Source organism: Anser brachyrhynchus (assembly GCF_964034855.1).
Source record: "Anser brachyrhynchus genome assembly, chromosome: 17".
NCBI lineage: Eukaryota > Metazoa > Chordata > Aves > Anseriformes > Anatidae > Anser > Anser brachyrhynchus.
The window spans coordinates 3874193-3897838 of NC_137710.1; the positions used below are offsets into that span (position 1 = coordinate 3874193).

Genomic DNA, 23646 nt, shown 5'->3' on the forward strand with positions numbered 1-23646 from the left:
CAGGCAGAACCAATGTAATGCTTCTTTCATGGCCAGGTACCCACATCCTCGTACACTACCAGGACCCCTGCTACTTCCTGGCTTTCCGAATCACGAAGGCAGATGGGTTTCATCAGGGCTAAAACCCTGCCTAGCCATGAAGTTTTAAACCCACTGCTATAAATGCCTCAGGCTCACCAGCCAGCTATCAGTAGAGCTCTCAGCTGTCTTCCAAGACCTAAGATGTCTGCAGGGAGAATCTGACACTAATCCTTATGGAAAAATCATATTGGATTTATAGGGATGAAGTCAATAGGCTTGGACGAAAACGGCTGTTAAACGCTAAGGAATGGAAAGAAGAAGGAAAGCCACGTTACGCAAGAGGCTTGCTTCAGGTGCACGGGAAATGCCCGTGTCCTCATCCCAAGTTTTTCTGACACAAATTATGGCTGAACTGCTCCCAGGATGAAGGATGGGAGATGCTCGTGCTCAGGCACCTGAGGAATGGCAACAGCATAGTGAAGGCAGGGGCTGCACGGACTGGGCGAGTTTGATGGTCGAAACCCAAATGCCAGATGAAGAACACGTGCATCCACTCCTGTTATTTAAATAAAACCGTAAGACATGAATGCCGTCCAATGAAGATTCCTGAGGTGGCAACTAAATCCTCAGAAGCAAAAGCAGTATTAGATGCAGGATATGTGTTTTGGCAAGCGCACTCAGATGAGCTAACTCCTAGGGGCTTTTACTGTGCCATTTGGATGTTGTAAATTTAAGCAGATGATGCTTGGTATTAGTTTTGCTCCTGGGATATTTCAGAGAGTAATTGCACATATCTCTGAGGGATTACAAGGTGCTGAAGTTATAATGGATGGACTTTGAGTTTGGACGAGATGCCTTTTTGAACAGAAGGAAAGGTTTAGGCTGGTTTTACAGACAGCACGAACGCTGTGTGTAAAGTGCCAAAAGCCTCAAGAGAAAAGTTGCTGATAATGGGCAAATACAAATTAATAATAATAAAAACCCACATGCCGGGATCCCAGTTCCACAGATGCCTTTATCAATCTAACTCCACAGCTATGCACAGCCAACAAACAGTGAAGGGATTTGACAGGAAAAAAAACACCTTACCTGACACTGGAGTAGGAAAAGCCCCGCTGCCAATCTGCCAGCTTGGAACTGCCACGTGCGAGGCCTTGGGCTCCATCTCCGCTCCTGTGGCTCAGCAGATGGCAATGTCACAGCCTGGACCCACTGAAAAGTCTTCGGAAGATCTAGGTGGTGCCAAGCATGAGGAAAGTCATGTCACAGTCCTTAGAACAGTCACAGGCCTGTGCCCATGCGGAGCAGCCACCAGCAGCACGCCTGGGCTGAGGCACAGACTGCCCCTGCTGTGGCACGGGACACCGAACGGCCACCGAAGGCAGCTCCGTGGGGAGCAGACGGTGGGTGGCAGGCTGTCACTGCGGCACTGCAGCAGCTCCCAGCCCCAGTGGCAGGTAAGTGCTGGCACCCGACTCCTGCCTGCTCTTGCCTCTCCCAGCTCATTGCAGAGGGAGGGGGCCAGGACCTGCCCGGCCCTGCACAGCTTCTGCTGAAGCACTGAGTCCCCTTACCCTGGCAATGTGCTCAGCCACGGGGGGCAAGTGATGTAGGAATAGTTTGTTCTCAAATAGGATAGAGGGTCCTGGAATTGTTTTTGGGGGGCGTGAGGATGGAGTTTTTATGAGCTCCATTTTCTGCTTCTAATAATGATGCTGGATCCAAACAGCTCCACGCCTCAGAGTCCAAGGCAGACAGGGAGTTCACATCTATGAGGATGAAAACGCTCGTCCTGCCAAGCCTTTGATGCTCATCGTATCCTTCCTACCCTGCAAACAGGCGGACAGCACATTTCTAGCATAAAAATATCCTCCTCTGCAGTTAACCACCTCCAGATTCCCTTCCTGAGCCCATCCTCAGCCCGGTGATTAGACATTTCTGTACACATAAACATCCAAATCATCTCCCTGGGGCTCTTCCTTTCTCACAAGCAGATCCTGAGACCAGCGGCTATTTGCAGCTCCGTGAAATACAAAAGGGATCAGGGCCTCTTCCAAGCTGACCGCTGCAGTTGGGGGCCCGCTGCTCTGCACAGAGCGCTGGGTTTGCTCCTCGGCCACGCAGCCTCCCAGCACGTTGCCCACCACTCTGGGGATCAAGCTGCTCCAGATGCCCTGCTCATGGCTTTGGGAGGCAATGACGAGGGGGCCACGTGCCTTGGGAAACCTACGGTGGCACCAGGACATGCAGTAGGGGTGCACAGAGGAGGGACAGTGCAAAGCACCCCAAGTGCAACGCAGTGGAGGAATGAAAAACATGCACACACGCACACACACAAACGTGCACACAGGCACACGTGAGTACTAGCTTCTCTTTGATGGGGGATTGTCGAAACGTTACCCTCCCTTGGGGCTCTGCAGTGAAATAATCTGATTATTCATAAACCAGCTAGAACCATGAATCCCTCATTTATCATTTTAACATAAATAATAAGGGCAAGAGGAACACGACAGCAAGAAACTAGCTATAGACGTAGTGTTGAAATCTGCCCGTTTCTTTTAAGCATGCCCCACTTACTGATAATAAGCAGTGATCCAACCAATTCCTCGTCTGAATCCGCAAGCATTGGATTACAAAGGACACAAGCCAACACCCTGCTTTATGCTAGTGGAAGTCCATTTGGGTGGGAGGCCAGCTAGGAGAACGCAGCGAATTTAAGAAAACACATTTGTCTTACTGACAAATGCCTCAGGAAATAAAAGCCTTCGTATTCTTCTTTGACCTCTTCCACTCCCAGATGGGTTTTTGCTGTGTTTCTGACGGAGTTTGTTTAGCACCTGCCCCTCCAGGATGTTCGCTGTCGGACGGTTTAGGAAGGGGCTCCCCAGTGCCTGTACGCTCGCAAGGTGCTGGTGCCCACTGCTGGGTTTCGGTCGGGTGCCATGGAGCTGTCGGCCTGTTGTGCTGCAGAGCTGGCACAAGGTCGGGTTTTAGCTTTGGGTCCAGCTCCCAGCGGGGCTCTATGGGCTGGCAGCAGCACAGGCCTCTAAGAGCATCCTCGGCTGGCTGCTCGTGGGCTTTACCCCGTAATAAAGATGGAAGCAGGGGATACAGCATCCAGAGCCACGCACTCCCCGTCAGCTGGGAGAGGAATTGAGCATCTCCACCCCCTACAGCTCCAGCCTGAGCCCGCTGTCAAAGAGAACGTGGGGAGCAGCCGAGCAGCACCCCAGGCTCAGGGGCCTTTGCTAAGCACGGCGCTGCTCAGCCTCCAGCTCTGCCCTTCAACTTCGCAGCCTGGGCTCTTTGCGAGTCCCCCAGCACTTGTAAACATTTTGGCAGCGCCAGCCCTGTGCGCAAGCCCCAGCCGTAGCCGAACGCGCTATTAACGAGCCACGTGCTTTGACAGCCTCCAGGCTTGGCACCAGACCCCGGGGACCCGGCCGAGCCCGGCTCCAGCAGTGCCCGGCGCAGCTCTCCGCAAAGCTCTGCTGGCAGAGGGGCGAGCGCCCGGCTGCGGGAGAGCCCCGCTGCGTGCCCCTGCCCAGCCCCTTCCCTGCCGCTCACCCCCTCCAAAGGTCTCTCCTCGATGTGCGCTCAGAAAGAAAGAAAGAAAAAAAGTCTCCTATATTTTTAAACACTGCCTAATGGTGAGGAGTAACATCTGGAGCGCAGCCTTGCCCCTCACGCACAGTCCTCCCTCTGCAGCAAGCGGCTCGCCGCATCGCCCCACGAACCCGGCGGGACGTCACCCAGAGGGAAGCACGAGCTCCTCTGTGCCGGCCCTCCTGCACCTGCTGGTGGCCCGGGGACAGCAGAAGTGGCCGAGGGGACCGCTGCTAGCAGAAAGCCCTGGGGAGGTGGGTGGCTGGTAAAAGCCTTGCTTGCGGCTGGGAGATCCTTGGTCACCGAAGGGAACGGGGCTGCTCAGATCGCCCCCATCGCTTGTGCCTGCGCCTCCTGTGCCGGCCCCAGCTGGCCCATCGCCCTGGTGCACCCAGAACATGGGGTGCAGGAGAAACCCTGCTTCCTTCAAGCCTGTTTCCAGCGAGGCTCTTCCAGCCAACATTAACACACGTTGCTTTACTTCCCAGCACGGCCCGGGGCAGAAAGGAACATCTGGACCTAATAAAAAGGTTGTTCCCCCTGCACAGAGACCCAGGAGCAACCTCTGCTGCGTGGTTCCAGCCTCCGCCGCTTGGTTTCTCCTTCTCCAGTGGATGGAGGAGGCAGCTCTGCAGGACGCTCCGGCAGCCCACGGGGACTGAACTTTTCCTGGTAGCTTAAAAGTGGGCCCAGCGCAGGGCAGTGAGATGGGTTTCACGTCTCAGGAGCCAGCACCACGTGAAATGGTTGTGACTTGTCATCTGGGTCTGGAGACGGGGCATAAGGATTTGTTGAACAGAACGGAGCTCTTTTTCTATTCCAAAACCACAAAAGCTGGAGATGGCTCTAACCCAAGGCCCAGGATTAACATCCCTGTGGGGAGGAGCTCTGATTCGGTCCAACTGGAATCCAGCTCCAGACCTGGCGCCCACCTCCAGGCACGCACCGGCCAGGCTCCTCGGGCCTGACCTCTGGCAGCCACTTCGCTTTCTCTACAGGGCTCAGGACGAAGCAGCAGCAGCAAACATTCCCTGCATCTCGGGCAGAGCTAGACCAGGATTGCCTGCCTGCTCTCCAGCCTTCCACAAACAGAGGAGCCCACACTTCTTCAGCACCCGCCTCTCACCAGAGGTGATTCGGGGCTGTTGCAGTGTGCACGGTGGAGCTGCTCTGAGCAGAGTTTGGGACCACGCTGAGCTGGCACGCAGCGTCCTTGGGAGCAGACGTTCGGATGGGAGCACGGCGGCATTTCCTGCCCCTGCCATCTCCTCAGCAGTACCAGCACAGAGTTTTCCCCCAGCTGGCACGTAGCCAGCCATCAAAGAGATCGCGAGTGACTAATAAGTATGAAAAGAAGTTGGGTGAGGGCAGCAAAAATGTCTGGCCAAAGATCAGCCTTCACTGACAATTGCTGCTTTTTCTACGTGGAAGTGCCCTGCTGAGCTTAAAGCAGCGTCTGCTTAAAGCAGAGCACCCTGTGAAGGCGCTCCCTACACACCACACTTCACCAGGCTGGGGACGTTTGCACCATTCACACCGTTCCTGGCAAAGGGAAGTGCCCTGTGCTCTTCAAAAGCGTGCACCAGGAGCAACGCATGGCTGCTGCTCTGCTCTGTGCCACACAGGTGGCAGAATCCAGTACCGGGCAGCGCCGTGGGCAGTAATCCCTGCCTGCTCTCCGCTCACAGGGGCTGACAAGAGGAACTGAGAGCACTGCACTTGTACTGGCGGTGACACCGACCTCGCTTCGGACACTGCTCAACCTCCAGTCAGTGGCAAGTGATTTATTGCCACTCCGCTGCCCGGAGCCCTGACAAATACTCAGTCTGGTAATTACAGGAGGCCAAAAATGAGAGGATAAACAAACCTGACGATAATTCAACTGTTACATGCACACAGTGACACCTTTCTCAAGTTTCATGCGAGCCCAGCCCTTCCCTGGCCCGGCTCACAAACCAAAGAGCATCAGCCAAAGCTCCCTGCGCCCTTGCCCAGCACCGATAAGAGCCAGGCATGCATCAAAAGCCACTCTGGTTTCCTTCCAGGGCACTCACCAGCCTACGACGTCTCATCAACTGCCAAAATCATCTCTTCAGCCCTCCATCCACATCGTTATCAGAGAGCATACATAATTTCAGGGCAAATCACAAGAAGCGGTGAGTGGCTATTTAGACTGCCACTGCGGGATGGTAGGAAACGCTTCCTGCTGCAGGGCTCCTAGGAGCCGTTACCAATTTTTTGCTCTCTTGCAGAGCCCATGCTCTGCTTGGGGCTGCTGGGTGCGCACCACAACCTGCCTCCCGGGGAGGGCACAGGGATGAGTGCTAACTCCACGTGTCCTTTGTATTCTGGTGCGTTTTTACCTGTTGATCTTACCGAGCCCATCGCCGGGTGCCACAGCCACGTCCCTCCCTGCTACCAGCAGGGCGCACAGGGCGATGGAGAAGCCGGAGCACAGAGATGCAGGGAGGACGACCGCAGTCTCGCTCTGTTTCCTCATGGATCTTCTGACTCGTCCAGGCCTGGCTGAAAAAAAAATCTTCCTCTTGCTTCAATTCTTTCCAAAAGAAAAGAAAACAAAGGAAAACACCAGCCCCATAATATTAACTAAACATTAGTTCACCACCAGGAGAAGGTCACGGTGCTCCCGCACCTCCTTACAGCCTCTGTCGAGGGCAAAGCCTTCAGGGAACTTCTTTTATGTTTCCTTTCCCCTCCAAAAATCGCTGTTTGCCACCAAACCAAAACCCGAGTGAGTCTGGGTTTCTGACATTTTTCTTTATTGCTGGTTTTTGAAGCCATCTGCTTTTGTCCCATTTCATTTTCATCTCCTTATGTAAGAGCTTTTCAAGTAGGCCTGAAGTTTTCCATCATTAAATCATAAGTGCTGGCCTTGAATGTAGCGTTTTCCCACCTTCTGTTTCTTCAGCATCAGTGTGAATTATTGACCAGGGCAACTGCTGTCAGCCCTCATCACCACTGAAATCCTGAGGCGGGAAGCTGAACAACCTGGCTTCTGTTTGTGCTATTTATTAACTTCTAATTGCCTTCCGAGCAGCAAGACTTTCCAAAAGAGGAACTTCAGCAGAAACCACTCTCATTGGGCCCAGAGATCTTCAGGCTTTAGGAGCCAGCACATCTCTACCTCGCGCACGCGGCTGCAGGCTCGCTGCGCCTGGGTGCTGCCAGGGCTCTCAGGCTGGTGTGGATCCTTCACCAGCCCGGGGACAGGAGCCTTTCGGACACCGTGCTCCCCCGGACAGACAAACGGGGTCGCACAGGACCACAGACAGCCCAGGAGCATCCCCCACGACTTGGGGCAGCCTGAACGGACCTTTAGGGTTTAAGCACCTGAAATGCTGTGCCTTATGCCTGTAAGCAGAGATGCCCATTGCTCCTTTCAGGAGGAAAATGGTATTATTATTACTATTGTAAAACCCATTTCTGAGCGCCGTAAGAGGCAGCTGAAGATCACCAGTGCAAAACCAATAATAGCCCTCTGATGGGTTAAGTTCCATAGAGTCACCCACAGCCATACCCCTCAGCCCAGCACTGCAGCGGGAAGCCTGTTCCCCTTCACCACTTGCCCTGCAAAACAAAACCTCCTCCACATCCCCCTGCAGCACAGCCCCAGGCCCCTTCGCTCCTGTGGGCCACTTTCTGAGGCAGCAACGCAAACCCTCGTGCTCCAAACAGCCCCCAGACACCCCACACCTCAACCTCCCATGCCAAAAAATAATCCCGTGGGTACAGGTGTGGGAGGGGGACTGATGGCTGGGGCCCAGCCAAAGTCAACCAAAACCCACGGGACGGACATCAGGGGTAAAGCAATCCAGAGCAGCAAACAGCTACCAGCGCTTCTGTCCCAGCTGCTAATTAGGTAGAGCTAATTAGCTTCCCCAATAATTCCCTGCAGGGCTTGGGAGGGTTTATCCATCACCAGAACTTTTTATTTTTATTTTTCCAACCACAGCTGAACACTGTTTCGCTTGGCTGCTATTCAAGGAGCATTGAAGCCAAGGGGTCCATTTGGTGGCATTTGGTTAAGGGGTCCCAGAGCCATCCTTGGGGCTCAGGGTCCCCCAGCCCCTGGGCCCACTCCCCACTCCCCAGGCCCAAACAAAGCTTCAGGGGGCTGTTTTGTTTTGGGAGGGTTTTCTGTTTCCCCTGTGAAAAGCCAACAAATAGTCTGGGGCACGCAGGGTCAGGGGAAGAAGTCTCGGTGGCCAAACACATACTGCTGCCAGGAGAACCCAGGGGCTGTTTGATGTCTGGGGAGCTGCCCGCAGCAGCTCAGTAAAATAAAATGAAAATATAAATAAGAAAAATAATAATAGCGGAAGAAGAAAAATCCCTCTTCTGAGATGTTTCAGGCTGATGGGAGACACATTAATGATAGGGAAAGATAGGGAAACCAAGGCAAAGAGGGGGCTGTGACTTAGCCAGTGCACCCACCTGCAAGCCGTAGGAGAAGCGTGCGAGGCCCCTCGAGCTCCAGCCAGCAAGCTCCCCCCTCACCCACCCGGGGCAGGGTCCTTCGGGCAGCCCCAGCCCCACCGCCAGGCCCCGGGGGGGCACGGTGCAACGTGGGGCCAACGCTGTGCCAATGCCAGGGCCAGCCTGGGGTGCACACCGCAGCTCCCACCTGCAGAGCCCCCAGCATCCCTTTTTCCCCCTCTCTCAGCCCATTTTGCCAGGGGTGCCCCCAGCTGCACCCCGTCACCACGGGGTCCCCAACCTGCCCCGCTCCCACCCATGCTGTGGCATCAACTCGCTCCTCCTGGGCTTACGCACGGAAAGAAGCAGGAGAGCAGGAGAGCTGTATTTTGCTGGCAAAGAAGCTTTTTTTTTTTTTTTTTGGTTTGTTTGTTTGCCTTTTTATTATTTAAACAGTCAGGCAGTGTTCGGCCACTGCTGCCCACACCGCTTGCTGGTGGGCGCGCTGAGCAAAATAACAGTGAACAAACCCTTCACCTTCAGTAGAAGAAAACCACCCCTTCAGAGCAAGCTGCGTAAATATTTACACCTCGTGGTTTCTATATACAGCCCCGTCTATCATACAACTCACTTCAAAACAGCTATGCACAATTTGCTTGTACAAAAGATAGATATTTCCCCCCTCGGTACAGCTGAAACAATAAATTGCCCAATAATTTGCTTGCCAGTTTGTACAAACTACGAAGTCGGTTAACGTTACCTTTAAACTGGGGTTGTTTTGTTTCTCTAACAGCTTAACATGCCTTTCTCCTCCTTGGCTGCAGGATGGGGATGCATCACGGCCGGCAGTACGACGACTTGGGTGATTTGGGGCAAAAGCGCGTGAAAACAGAGCCTTTGGCGGGCAGGAGGACGCGAGGGCAGGACGGGGGGGTGCCGCTTGCAGTGCTCGTGACCTAGAGGAGCAGCAGCTCCCCGCTTCCAGGTTTCCCCAAGGGCGGGACCCCGCTGAAGCCAACCCCACACACGTACCCCACACGGGCTGCCCCAGACAGGGCCAAACCTCCAGCATGGAACCGGTGCCACCAAGGCCTTTCCAGCCCTGTGGCACCACCAACCCCTCCTCAGAACACCGCCCTGCGCAGGCCACACGCCCACCGAGCCATCAGCCCCACGCTGACTAAAAAGTACCTCACAAACCTCTCACGCCTCTTGAAAACGCAGCGAGGCCCTCGCAGTGCAGCCCTGGGCCAGGCCTCGGCTTTGCTTCAGCGCTCCCAGGCCTCTGGGTGAGCCCACCAGCTCCAAGCCCCTCCTCCAGGCACACGAAGCCATGGTGGAAAGGGCAAAGCAAACAGAATTGGGCTGTGTAACCTCCTCCTGCTGCGTGGCGGCCATGAGGTGGTGCCTCGGCAGCTCCCCGCTGCCCTTCCCCACCTCAGCCAGCAGGCCCCGAGCCCAGCCCAGCCCGTGGGGTCGCTTCTGGCTGGCGTGGGATGTCCCAAGGGGCTGTGCCCTGGGGCAGAAAGGGACAAGACTGCCCTGGCTGGGTGGTGACAGGGCTTGTGAGGGCAACACCGAGGGTGAGGAACCCAAACGCCGCCCGACGCCTCCCTTCGCGCGCCGCAAGGTGAGGGAGCGCCGGCAGCCCCGCGCATCGTCCCGCCGCCCGAGCTCAGCGCCGTCTCCACAGCCAGGGCCAGCGGGGCCGGGGCTGTCCCCTCAGCGGAGAAAACGAGCCCCAACCACGGAGAAAGCGAGCCCCAGCCATCCTCACGCCACCTCCACACCGCTGCTCCACGCTTCTGGGCACCGCGGCCCTGCCAGTCGCATCCGCTCTTCAACAGCGACCTGCCCCTGGCTCGGCCTCTCCTCAAGACACCAAAGCAGCACACAGTATTGCTACTGTGCCAAGTGGTAACTTTATTCTTTGTTGTGTTTTTTTTTTTTTTTTCTCTGTCTGAAAAGGTTAAGGAGGCGGCTTTGAAGATGGGTCGAATTTGGATTTTTCCCAGCAAAATCTGCGACACTTTAATAGCGTTATGCCCAGACATCAGCTCTGTTAGCTTTACATCTCAGAGCCATGAAGACACCAGCAGCAATAACCTGGGAACTGAAAGACTTCCACATCGCTTGTGCATTGTCTCGTTTTTTTTTTTTTTCTTAAAAAAAAAAAAAAAGCACAACAGAAAAGACACAAACATTGATGAACATTAAAAACCTGTACATTGTAAAAAACGAAAAACAAAACAAAACAAAACAAAAAAAAAAACAAGCCCCAAACAAACAACAAACACCATCATTCTCTTGCTTTGAAATCAGAATCACCCTGGGAACATTGCAGGGGGAAAAGAAATAACCATCGAGAACGTGACAAGGCGATCCTCGCTGTCTGACACGCGGCGGATCAAAGAGCTGCTGGAAGGCGGCGCGGGCTGGCTCCCCCCGCAGCGGGAGAGGCGGAAAGTCTGTGCCGTGGTCTTGTTTCCTCTAGCGTATAGAATGCAAAGCATTTAATACATTTTTTTGTGTTTTTTTTTTTTTTTTTGCCATTTTTCTCCCCCAGAGCGAGAAAGCAGAAGTGAATGAAAAAAGTCTAATATTTTGTTCTTTAACCATGTAACTGCAGATATGATCCAACATCATGGAATGAAAAAAATAATGTAAAGTAGAGCATTCGTGTGTATCACAAAAATACAATAAAAACTTTTTTTTTCTTTTTTTTTTTTTAAAGTTTCCTGTGAACTCCCTGCCATGCCGGCCTCCTGCCCGCGCTGCCCCTACACCCGGCCAGCTCTGGAGGGCTCTGGAGAATCAACGACTGCAACCAGCAAACGGATTCTGCTGAATTAGCAGAGGTGTGTGTAACGGGGGGCCCTGCAACCATGGCAAGATTTTCTTTTTTTAATCTAAGTTCATACATTCTCCTGACTTACAGACGACTTTGATGGATCACTGTTACCTTCTTTTTTTTTTTTTTTTTCTTTTTTAAACATTTCCATACAATGGACAAACACATCAAAGCCTGTGTGTAAGAACAGAACCTCTTTTACAGCATGTAATACTGTGTTTTGTTTAAGTCCTTCCTTGCGTAAAATATTGACATAATTCACCGAAGGTATCAAAAATATACCCTGTAGACCAATACAATTTACAATTGCCTTTTCTCACCATTCAGAAAACAATGCACTTAAAGCAACCGAGCCCGTCCCCAGGCGGTGCGCGAGCCCCCCCCGGGGAAATCTCTTCCCACTCCAATTGCAGCCCGGGATATCCATCACCGAAGGGACCAGCTTTTTTTTCAGAAACGGATCTTCCCTCCCTCCCCTGCTCCTCCCAGCCGCGTTCAAAGCGCGTTGAGGCCAACGCGTCCCGCGCGGCCGGGACGATGGGCTCCCCACCCTCAGATCAGCCGGGGGAAACCAAACTGGGTTCGATCCTATTTGACATTTTTAAATCACTTTTTTTTTTTTTAAACCGTCTCAAGGTTTTGTGTTTCCGTGGCACAGCCCCACGGAGCCCCTCACTCGGCGCCGTGGGAGCAGAGCGTCCGTGTGCGCGCGGCCCCGGGACTTGCGCGGCCACTCGGTCCCTCTCTCGAGCGCGGGGTCACCGCTCAGCCATGCTGGCAAGGACGAAGGTGGGATCCTTGGGTTTTGTCTCGTTAAGGCTTTTTTTTTTTTTCTTTTTTAGACTGAAGAGGATGCAGAAATTTCCAGATGTTGAGAACAAAACAAAAAAAAAAAAAAGGAAAAATAAACCAACAACAAAAAAAAATCACCCCCCCCCAAATTGGCTGGTTGGGAGGAGAACGTTAAAAAAAAAAAAAAAAATTAAAACCCAAAAAAAAGCTCTGCTCCTGCGTCTTTGCTCGTGAGAGCCAGCGGGGCCGGGGCGCTGGGTGCTCGCCCCGGGCGGCTCGCTCGCTCCCCGTGCCGTCGGTTTGGTCGCCGTCTCCCTGCCCCTCGCTCGCTTCATTCACTGTCCGAAAGGGTTTCGTACTGGGAGCAGAGCAGGGGCTTGGGCTCCTCGTCCCACGCGTGGTGCTGGCTGCCGGGCGTCCCCTGCGGCAGGGGGGCGGCGGGGGCCGCCGTCACCACCCCGCTGGGGAGCCGCATGGTGAGCGGGTTGTAGGGGAACGGCGTCGAGCCTGCGCGGGGAGGAGAGGGCGGGGGGTCAGCGCCGTGGGGCTCACCGGGGGGCTGCTGCGGGGACACGCGGCCCCCCCCGGGCCCTACCTGCGGACGACGGCCGGTCCTCCCAGACGCGGTTGGTGAGGGGCGTCCTCCGGTTGCAGTCCCCCTCCGAGTGCACCGAGGACACGGACGGCGGCCGCTCGCCGGAGGACAGGCCCGGCGCCGGGGACTTGGCCTTGCGGCTGTTGGGCCTGGCAGCGATCTTTGGCTTTCCCCCTCCTCCTGCAAAGAGAAGCGCCCGCTCGTCACCCGGCCCGCGGGGAGGCGGTCGCGGGAACCGGGCCGCGATGGATTTTGGGGGGGTCGGGGCAGGGGGGAAGGAGTGCATGCACCCAGCGCTTCCCCAGCACCACGCGCGGTTTGAAAGCCTGCAGCTGCGGGTGGTGGCGCGGGAGGGACGGGGATCCACGTGCCGCTATGTGGCCAGCTACAGGGAGCCCGTGGCCACGAGGGTGCCGCAGCCCCGAGCGTGTTCCCCGTCCCTGTGGTCCTTAGTCAGTTCTTACAGCAAAATCAGCCAGATTTTGAAAGGCTTAAGGGCCAAAAGAGCCTGTGCCGGGTACGTTAGCCCAGCTAAGCAGGAGGAAGCTCCCGAAGGGGGACGGATGGACGGGCTCTGTGTCCCACCCCACCGGCCCTGGGCAGCCTCTGCCGGGCGCAGGGAAGCGCGGGTGGAAGAAGCTGCTGGGTTCATGCAGTGGCCAGAGAAGCTTTTCTGCAGCAAGCCGGGGAGCGCCTGCTCTGAGCTGGCCCGGATGGTAACACGTGGCCCCGTGGCTTTGCCCTGGCGTCACGCGGGGTGGAGGCCGCCCCCGGCACCACCCTGCCCTTAGTGGGCGTGCGGGGGACAAACGCCTCCCTGACCCATCTCTGGTTCCCTTCCTTAGCTGGGGCCGTGCAGAACGACCCTCCCGGCTCTGCTCCAGCCCCCCAGCGCTGAGCGACCCCCCTGCAGCGCCCAGCCGGGGCCCTCAGGTGCTCAGAGCAGCCAGGGGCTCGTCCCCAGCCCTGGTCTCTGAAGATGTCCCTGACCTGTCCCCTCTGGTTCCCTTAAGCTCTCCCTCTTGCTCCAGGCCCTGTCTGTCTCAGCCAGACCCTGCCCTGACACTCCTGAGCCCGGGGTGAGGAGGGAAGCGTGACCCTGCCCGGTGTCCCCATGCCTGTCCTTTGGGAAGCCCAGCTTCGGGCACGCGCTGCCCGCTTGGACCTGGCGTCCCCTCCTGCTGCCCGGGGCCGAGGCACAGCAAAAGGGGCTTTGCTGGGTGTGCTGGGCACGGGAGGGGGTTTTACAGGCGGTTTGGGGTGGCTCTTTTAGGTTATGGCTTTGGTCTTTTGGGTGTGGGGTTCCCCCACCCTCCTTTACGTGATTAAAAAAAAGGGGAGATATTAAAAAAACTGTAACAGGTGGGGAAAGAGCACAGTCAGTGGTTTAGAGAAAGCAACAGCACCTTCCGAGACTATTAAATTAACATCAAACAAGACCAGGATTAATCAGCGGATTCACAAAGCTCAAAGCTGGGGCAGGGAGAAAAGAAAACCAAAATGAACAAAAACGGGGGGCGGAGGGGGGAATAAATCCACCCGCAAAAGGGGAAAAACAAAGGCTGAGAATTAATAACACAGAGAGAGCGAAGGTGGAGAGGGCTGCAGACCTGGCAAGGAGCGCACGTCCTCGTTTCGTCCATCAGCAGGAGTTATGGGCATAGCAGCGGGCAGGCTTGCACTGGCATTCAGAGAGTTAAAAGCATTGGCACTGAGAGGTGAGCGCTCTTCCCACTGCTCGTCATATTTACCCATTAGGGCTTTCCTAATTATTGCCTCCAACCCCATGTTGGTACTGGAATTCTCTTGGACCGACTGGCTCCTACAACTGATTAGCCCTGGGAGATACGGGAGGGGGAGGAAAGAGGGGGCGGGAGATGGGGGGGCCAAATGAGAAGAAAGATGGGGGGACGGGGAAAGGGGAGAAAGGAGACAAGGGAGGAGGGAAGAAACAAACAGTCAGCACATTCTCGCAAAGCAACAAACTTTGTCATCTTGTTCTGTAAAGCTCTGCAAAGCACTCGGCGCGGGTTGGCCCCCCTCCTCCTCCTCCTCCTCCTCCTCCTCCTCCTCCTCCTCCTCCCCTCTCCATCCCACCCCAGGGCTTGGCAGGGGCTGGCGGTGGGAAGGGAGCGCTGCGTACACCATCTGCCTGGGGCCAGGGGCTTGGGGAGGGCTCGGAGGAAGCAGGGAAGGGGAGAGGGGTCTCTGCTGCACCCCGGGGGGTGGCAGCACCGAGGGGGCTGAGCTCCCCGCCCGGCCAGGAGCAGCGCGTGGGGAGGAGGAGACCCCCCCTGGGGTCCGTAAACGTAGGTGTGCGGAGAACTTTGAGGCTGGGGCAGTTTTCCATGGAGGAAGAGACAGGGTGGGAAGAGGGGGCGTTTGGAAAAACCCCATGAAAAGTGGACGGGAAAGAGGTGCCCAGATTTTGGCCCTGGCATTAGAGGTGGGAAGCAGCCCCCGGAGAGGGGCACGGACCCTGTGGGGCCAGGCTACGCTGGGGGAGAGGGCAGAGTCCTTCCATCCCTCCTCGCGCTCGTTGCAAGCCCCTCACCCCTCACCCATCCCACTCCCTTCCTCCCCATGGGGCTGGGGGCCCGCGGCGGACCAGGGCCCCCTCGCAGGCTCGGCCGTGGCTACGGGACAGGCTGCAGAGGCGAGGTGGTGTGTCCGAGTGGTTGTGAGTGTCAGAAGCCATGCAGTTATGGTGCAGCGCCGCACAGGGACCAGAGGGCACTAGGCTCAGCCACGCGACCGTCATTCCCAACGCGGCGGTTACAGGGAACAAGCAAGGGCAAAATACAGACACAAAACCAGCGGGCTGGTGAGGGAAGCCCCCCGACAGCCCCCAGCTCGCCCCGTCCCGGGGGGGGTTCGTGCTGGGATCGCTGCCTCTCCGCTCTCAAAGGGACGGCTCCCCTTTTCCTGAGAAGGGGCAAGGTCTCCCTGGGTCCCCCTCCAGCCAGACCCCGCTCCTCGGCTCCCTATGCTCTGCTCCTCCCTCCGGCACAGCAGGAGCAGCTTTAACCAGGGGAGGCTTTGGGGAGGTCAGGCTTCACCCCTGAATTCTGTCTGCCACGGACCATCGGGTCCCAGCTGCTGACAGGAGCCACTTCTTCCCAACGAGGACACCACTGACGGCTTGCCTTGCCCTCCTACTCCACAAGTCCTTGCCCCCCTGCACCACAAGTCCTTGCCCCCCTACCCCACAAGTCCTTGCCCCCAGGCCGGGGCTCGGACCTCACCCCAGGGCGTATCAGCATGCTACGGATGCAGACCAGCACGGGAAGCGTGTGTGGCACCAGTGTGTGGCACCCCCCTGCTGCTGCGCAGCCCCCGGCTCCTTCCCTTGGTCATTCCTCCTCTTAATTATTAATATAACAACCTGGAGGTGTCCCCGCTGTAGGAGGGTGTTAATACTTGATTAAGTATTAATTAATACTCGTCAGTGGGGATTCATGGGAGAAAGCTGCGCTGCTGGCAGGGCTGGATCCCCGGGGGTGATGGGGGCAGGCAGGCAGGATGTACAGGACGTGCCTCCTGCCCTCTGGGACACCAGCCTGGTCCCAGAGCCCCAGCCACGCCACGGGACCTTCACACAGACGAGATGGCAAGGGCTGGGTGCTGCTGCGAAACCCCGCAGCAGGCTCTCCTGGTGCCATTTGTGTGCCCACACCGACGTTTCGGCAGCTACGCAGGACGCAGGTGGCAGCAGCTCAACAGCCTTCGTGCCACCCTCCTGCCTCGGGCTGGCCTGTCCCATGTCCAGGAAGCCCACCCTGCCTGCCCGACCCTATGGGGCTGCTTTTGGCCCCATTTTTTTTTTCCAAAATCCCTTCCTTAAGCTGCTCGCTCTCCTCTTCTCCCAGCTGGGCTGAAAGCCGTGGGTGCAGCAGGCCTGGGCAGGGTGCAGTGCCTCTCGGGAAGCTCCTAACCCCCCATTTCAGCTCCTGCGCTGCCCTTCAGCTCAGCTTTTAACCTCTCCTCAAACCCTGCAAGGCTTTCGGAGGAATCACACCGGGAGCTACAGAAGAGTACCACGGCTCCACTCTCCCACCAGCCACAACGCTCGGTATTACAGCAAAACAAAACAAGGAAATGCTGAAATCTACCGAGCCTCCTGCTCTTCACAGCGGTGAGCTCTGCATGGAGTGAGGTACGGTACAGATACAGCGCGAGAGTTACCTGCTCCGGTAATCGCTGGCATATTGAAAATCTCTGTCCCAGGCTGCCCAACATCTGGAGAAAAACAAAGAAGCTCTTCAGTACGGAGAGCAGCGCACGCAGGCCGGCCCGGCCCTGCCAGCCCCGACGAGACCTCGCTGTGCCCACCACAGCACCGGGGCCGGCAGCAGCAGGAGCAGGTCTGCGGGTGCTGGCCGGGACCATAAATACCACCTGGGCCACAGCAGGCACGTCGCGCCAGCCGGGAAGGGGCAGAAAGGCAGAGCCCAGAGACCTGGGGCGATGCCCATGCCCAGTGCTGAGCTCCCTCCCTCCCTCCGGCGCTGCGGATTACGAGCTCTGTGAAGCTGAACCCTCTCCTGCCTACGGGATTTCCAAAGGCTCGCATCCCCACATCCACAGAGCACGTCTGGGCAGTGGGGAGGGCGAGGAGGAGAAGAAACGTTAAATCAATATTTTCCCTTTTAGCTGAGCTGTTTGACTTGGATATCGCTTTCCTTGGAATAACAGTAATCCTCATCAAATGAGAGGTGTTTCCTATTTCTGTATATTTTCCCTTGATAAGGAAACGTGTGGAAGGTCACAGGGTTCAGCCACACGTCCCCAAAGGGGCATAACAATACTGTTGGCTCATGGTAACATCATCCAGGAGACGAGACAGCTTGGTCGCTCTTATCCAATGCAGCTGTTGTAAGATGGATTCAAATTGAATTAGTATTGACTGTATAATGCTGGGCTAAATTAAATTATGATCCTATCTACTCTATTAGTGGTTAATGAATGAACGGGCTGAATTTCTAATATAAGCCAGCCTGGTTAGTTCCACAGAGCTACACCAATATTGATGTAAGGATTAAAGTAACGGCTGGGGGAGATGCATCTCAAGGAGGGAGGATTCAGCTTGGCTGGCCATTCATTAAAATATCAATTGTTCTTAAGTCTCCTCCATGCTCAGCTCATTATTTCCTTCCTCTTGAGGTTATCTGACACTGCCACACGGGTGAGACTGACAGCCCCACAGCAGGGTGATGCGCGGCTGGGAGGCCCCCCAGATGCACACCGCCACTGCTGGCACCAGCAGGGCTGGGGAGGCTCAACCTAAACAGCATTTGGCACTTGCACTGCCCGACAAAGCATGGGATGGTTCTGGGAGCTCCCAGCCTGTAACGCAGCAGCACCCGTTCCCAAATCTCCCTTTTTTAATGTGTCCTCAAAGCTTTCCCCCTAGTGCCCCCATATACGCTCCCCACATGTCCTTACTGTACTCCGTCTCATTTTTGTTGGTCGTGCTGAGCTTCTTGATGATCTCCTGTTTCTTGGACTTCACCATGGCAGAGTTGCTTTCCGTCAGCTTGCTGAAGAACGCTGGAGGCTGAGTGTTGTTTCCTGGGGACTTGGACCCCATCCTGCAAAGCAAAAAGCCATCAGAAACCTCTGCAAGGTCCAAGGCAAAGTCCCACCTAGTGAGGCCTCTTCCCTTAGGGCAACTCTTCCTAACCAGCCCGGGGCTCCTGAGGTATTTGGGATTTCCAACCTTCCTCCCTGTCCCTGCCATGAACGTACTGCACAGAGCTGAAGCACCCTTACAGATGTGTGAGGGTCCGGGATGTGACACTGCTTTTGGATGCAAGAGAAAATCTTCTGCCTGAATACTTCCCGCCTTGCAACGAACGAGCCCAACCAAGTGCCCTTCTCAGACCTAAAACTCAGTTCCCTACCAGCAGATCTCTTGCTTGGCCGAACACTCAGGAAGACGGTTTCTATAGAGAGATGTTTCAGCTGGGACTGGAGAAGGGGGTCTGGGGGGACACAGGGGAGCTGCTGGGATGCAGCGACAGAGGACAGGGACAGGACGTGGCTGGGCTGCGGCGCAGAGCAGTGGGCAGGAAGCGTGGCCGTATGTCTAGGAAGAGGATGAGCACGTAGGCCAGCTCCTCAGAAAGGTTTCTGTAGCCAGCTGGCCCCTGCTGCTGGATTATCGGAGCTGTGAGGAGGGGAGAGCCCCCAGTGAAACGGGGATGGGGCCACGTCTCAGGGCAAGGCAAGGCCGGTTGTCCTCCTGGTCCGAGCGACCACGGGGCCGGGCACATCCCCAGGCTGTCACCACCGTCCCCTGGCTCTGCGATACCTCTGGTCCATCTGCTCGCCCTCGCGGTACAGGATCGGGTACGTGGCGCTCTTGGCGTGCTCCGGTTCTCCCACGCCGTCTGGTGGAGAGACGGGCTCGATACAGTTGTCCGGCCCGCCGCCGGCCGAGGCTTTGCTCTGCTCCGGGGACCTGGGGATGGCGTGGGGAGATGCAATCGGTTTATTGCAACATCCTCCGTCTCCGCACGGGGCTGGGGGGAAGGACTAAAATAGCTTGCTGTACTGCAGGGAGGAGAGCCAAGCCTTCCCCACCCTTGCGGGCTCACGCCGCCTTTTGACACAAGCCCTCGGAGCAGCGCAGCTCGGGCATGTTTTGAACCGCAGGCGTGAGGAGCAGGGCTGAGCTGTGGCCCACATTTCCAGGCAGCAGGCCAGCCAGCAACTGCCCCAAATATCCCAGGAGATGCGAGGGGGGCGGCCCTGGGACCTTCTGGCTCAGCCCCAGCGTCCCCCTGCTCCACAGCGCATCCCCATCCCTTCAGAGGGCTGGGACGCCAACCCTCCGGGGTCACGGCTTCTGATCCTCCGTCGTATTTCCTAACGTGAGGGGTGTAGGGACAGTGCCTGCCACTTCCCATCCACCTCGTGGCGGGGTCAGGATCTGGCCTGGCAGGGCTACACGGAGGCAGCCTGGAGGGGATGGATGCAGCCCTCCAAGTGCAGCCGGTGCCTGGGAGGCGGCCAGGGTTGAGTCTGGGAGGAATTCCTCACGGCCAGTTCTGGGAATTCACGTCTTTGTTCTTTCTGTGGTTTCTTTTTCTCAGGTTTTTTTTTTTTTTTTCATCTCTGGGTGGCCAGGGCTGGGCTTTCTCCCCTAACGTTACGAATCCAATTCTAAGACCATGCAGAGCTGGGGAAATAATCACACAATGACGAGGAACCACAGGTCTGGAGACCTCACTGTTTCCTGGACACATCTGGGTCTCGCTGAGCTGCTGGACTGAGGGTGGGAGCACAGACCCCGCTCTCAGACTCCCAGGCAAAGACTCCCGTTTTTTCCAACTCAGCACAACAGCAATCAGACTTTCCTCGTGCTGCTGTCTGCATGATTTAGAAGTGACTTTAAAAGAAAAAAAGGTGTTGCCTGAAATGGGTAATTAGAGTTGAGACATGGCTTATGTGTCTAACAAGCCTCTGATTCACTAAGACTGATGAAAAGAAAATTAACTCTGAACCAATGGTAAACACGTTTCTTTGGGTTTTTTTTGAACCACCTGTGGTCTGAAAGGTCTGTGCCAGAGACTGAGGACAGTGACAGGACAAGAGGCCACAGGCACAAACCAAAACACATGAAATTCTACCTCAGTGCAAGGTAACTATTTATTTATTTTTTACTGTAGGGTGCTCGAGCACTGGGACAGGCTGCACAAGGAGGTTGTGAGGTCTCCATCAGTGGAGATGCTCAAAACCCAACTGGCCCCTGGGCAACTGGCTCCAGCTGACCCTGCCTGAGCAGGCGGTTGGACTGGAGGATCTCAAGAGGTCCCTTCCCACCTAAACAATTCTGTGGCACCAGCCAGCTGGGGAAGGATCACAGACAGACTCTAACAGGGTCTAGAAAACATCTCTAAAACTACAGGGATGGCAAGAGAGGCACCACAGGGCAAAAATGCCTGGATCAGAAGGCAGTTTTACACTCTGGACCATGTAAGGAAGTGATCCACGCAAGCCCCAAGCTTAGGACCCTAAATCCAGCAGTGCCAAATGACAGCCTGCCCTACCCAGCGCCTTACTGGGGTGCCATGTAACCAAGGGCATCCGCCCAGCTCCTCAGCCCTGGTCCACCTGAGGCAGAGTCTGCACTGCGGCTTGGCAGATCCCGGCTGTGCTCACTGTGGCTCTCTAAGCTCACCTCTTGCCTCCTTCGTTCTGCGGGGAGATCCTGGAGGCTGCTGCGTGCTCCTGCTGCTGCAGGTAAGCCTCGCTGGGGGTGCGGCGCAGGTCCAGCACGGGGCACGCGGCCCCAGGGAAGGAGTACACCGGGGTCTGGATGTGGGAGTTGAGCTGCTGAGGGTGATGGCGCGTGTAGTCCTGGGTGATGACCTCCTAGAAGAAACCCTTGAGTCAGAAGCAGAATTGGTCTCTACTTCTCATGTTGCAGGACATAACTGAGGGCAAGCAGGAAGGAATTAGGCAGGTTTGTTCTTGCAGGGTTGTAACTTCTGCCTCCTGCCGGCAGAAGCTCTTGCGATGGGCTTTGTTTGTGATGCAAGGACGTGGGATGACCGTGCCCAACGCACCCTGCTCTCCCTAGCCCTAGACCAGCAGTGCTGAGGTCTCTAGCATCACTCCCAGCCCTCCCCACCAGATATATTTCACATCGGCTCTGGATGTGGCCCTTCCCTCCTCCTTGGGCACCCCAGGGGAAGGAGAAAACCAGGTTAATTACACTGATGTGCTGGGCCAGCGTGACCACCCGCTGGTTCATGCCCTTGACGCTCTGGCTGGACTGCAGGGGCTGGCACTGGGGCTGGGGGCCGTCGGGCTGCCGGAGGTGCTGCAGGTGGGCTGCTTCGGGGGCCGAGGCCTTCAGCGAGGCTGGAGGAGGCACAAAGAGCAGAGCTGGAGCCAGGTGACACCCGTGTCCCCCTCCTCGATGGCCGAACACCATCCTGGTAGGGCACCGGGGCACCAAGCCCACCGTGCCAGCCTCAGGCTCATGCTGGGCTCCGCCGGTCCCTGCCCTCACCTTGCTGCTTCTGCCTGGGGTCGTGCTCCCCGTGCCCCTTGTCCACATCCTGCAGCAGCTTGGCCCCTTTCTCGTGGGACAGGCTGGGCGAGCTGACGGGACTCACCGCTTCGATCCGCTCAGGGCTGTAGCCACCGTGAAAGCCTGGGGAAAGGGAGAAGGGCGTTAAACCCAAGTGCTGCGGCCGTGGTCGCTGGTGGGCAGTCGTACAGTCGGCAAAGGGGGCAGAAAAGAGATCAGGGGAGTCCTGGCAGGTCTGGCCGACTGTATGGTCCCCTGGGGCTGCACAGATCTCAAAGTGCTTTACAAAAAAAATCCCCGATGATGCCAACAGCAGGGACTTGAAAACGGAGCGTGAGGCCCTGCAGACCTCAGACCCTCACACGGGCTGTGAGGATCCTCCTGCACAGACAGCACGCTTGCAAGGGGCAAGAAGGCTCCTTCACCTTTCTCTGCCTTTTAAACCCATTGCACAGACTCAAGCTCCAACGAAACGTGCGGAGCTGGAATGAAAGACAAACATTACCCTCCAAGAGAGGGAGGAAACTGAGGCACAGGCGGGTCATGCATCCAGGGACCAGGGGCAAAGGCCCCAGGGGGCCTAGAGGAGGCACCCGCTGCCTCCTGCCAGCTCAGCGGGTTTGGTAACATGACTTCTGCCTCCACAGACCTTCAACCTCCTTGTGCTCAGTTCCTAGAAGCTGCCCATTGCAGGCCGAGCTGGCAGGGGACCCGCGGCGCTGCCGGGAGGCCCCGGTGCCCGGGGCATGCTCTGCCCCGCTGCCCTGCTGCCCCTGCCAGCCCCAGCAGGAGCGGCTTGGACCGTGCTGCTCTGGCATGGGCAAGTGCTGGGGGGAGCCACCCTCACCCCACGACCCTCCCGAAGCCTTCTGGTGGCCAACAGGCCCTGGTGGATGCTCCAACACGAAGAAGAGGCCTCCCCCTGCCCCCATGTGCTGCCTGCTGCTGGGAGCCCGCATGGGCGCTCTGGGGGAAGGTTTGCCCCACCAGGAGCAGACTACACCTTGAGTCCGTCCCATTGCCATCCGGAGAAACTTGTCCTGTTGCTTCTGTGTGCTACGCAGGATCGCAGTCAGTGGTTACTGCGATCTGCTGGGGGAAAGACCCCCGAAATGGCAGCCCTCTGCACGTTTTCTCACGGGGAGGCCGACAGAGCCCCCCCGTGCTGCAGCCCCCGAGCCCCCGGGGATCCTGCAGGCTGCATGGCACAACTGTGAGCGGGGCCGTGCGTGTCGGGTGGCCAGCAGCCCTGTCACGCTCACACACCCAGTTCTCGTCTTAGCCCCTTTGATTTATTACCCACAACTGTTTCGTACAGACTGCCTGGGAATTGCTAATCATGGGGAAATCAGAATTAGCAAATTGCTGTTGTCTGTAAAAAGCAGTACCAGGAACCGAACAACATTTGCAAAACAGGGCTTGGCAATGGAAAAAACTGAGAGAGTGTGGGAGAAGGGAAGATCCCTGAGACACACACAAATAAAGACTGGAATAACGTAACAACTGGGAGGGAGAGGGACAAGCACACTCGGGGAGCTGACGAAGCCAGTAGCCAAAACGTGCAACTCAAAATAAGAAATAACGAAATAAAATCAGTCTCAGGCCACAGCTGTCTCGCCCCTCCCCTCCAATTTCTTACCATCGCTAGTGGAGTCGTTACTTAGCGAGCCTCTTTCTCGCTGCCCCTTATCGCAAGAAATTTGGCGCATGATAATCACATCTATGAAGTTGGCCGCTGTCGTGGTGGTCTTACCGAGTGCTCGGAGCTCCTGTTCCTGCATTGATAAGGGTTTACTTTGACTCTTTTCTCTACTGTGCTGCTCGGGGCCTGAGGCTGCGTGCTGCTGGTCCAGAGGGTGATGGTGCTGCTGGCTTTTCCCCTGTCCTCTGCTATAGTGATGAGAAGAACCGGGCCCGGAGGCGGGTAAAGGCCTCGACTCCATGGCTTTAATAGGCGAAGGCGACTGTTCAAGGGTGGCCCCGCTGGGCAGCTTTGAGGTGAACACGTTGTTGTCAGGCTGGGGTCGCTCGGCCTTGCCTTCCCGCGCCCTCGAGGCCTCTTTCTGCAGGACGGCCGGGTCCATCATGGCTGCGTAGCCGTCCACCGCGCCGATGGAGGAGCGCAGGGCGGAGGCCGAGGGGAAGCCCGCGGAGCGGATCGGCGACGTGGTAGTGGTGGATGAGGAGCTGGGAGGCGACAGAGGACGAAGCAAAGATTAGCATGTGGCGAAAGGGGAGTGCTGCTAAGCACCTGGCAGAGCCCAAGTGTTTAGCCCGGGTATTAGCCCTGTCTGGCCGAGG

The 23646-nt window shown here is 56.6% G+C and overlaps 2 protein-coding genes across 20 annotated transcripts in view; one reads left to right on the top strand and one right to left on the bottom strand.

Moving 5' to 3' along the window:
• Positions 1-23646, top strand: part of LOC308179656 (uncharacterized protein) — a 224520-nt gene that overhangs the window by 156027 nt on the left and 44847 nt on the right. The window lies entirely within an intron of this gene.
• The window catches only part of NCOR2 (nuclear receptor corepressor 2), a 234201-nt gene continuing 220525 nt past the window's right edge, over positions 9971-23646 (bottom strand). For 16 of the 19 annotated variants that reach the window (XM_080560143.1, XM_080560142.1, XM_080560141.1 and 13 more), the window contains 10 exons: positions 23099-23532; positions 21325-21468; positions 21025-21173; positions 20488-20681; positions 18616-18765; positions 17748-17893; positions 16488-16541; positions 13913-14140; positions 12303-12482; positions 9971-12214 (listed from right to left, as the gene is read on the bottom strand). In XM_080560143.1, the coding sequence (XP_080416269.1) occupies positions 12039-12214; positions 12303-12482; positions 13913-14140; positions 16488-16541; positions 17748-17893; positions 18616-18765; positions 20488-20681; positions 21025-21173; positions 21325-21468; positions 23099-23532 (1855 nt within the window). In that variant the 3' untranslated portion in view covers positions 9971-12038. The remainder of the gene's footprint in view (positions 12215-12302; positions 12483-13912; positions 14141-16487; positions 16542-17747; positions 17894-18615; positions 18766-20487; positions 20682-21024; positions 21174-21324; positions 21469-23098; positions 23533-23646) is intronic. The other 3 variants (XM_080560150.1, XM_080560155.1, XM_080560144.1) reach the window with 2 other exon arrangements.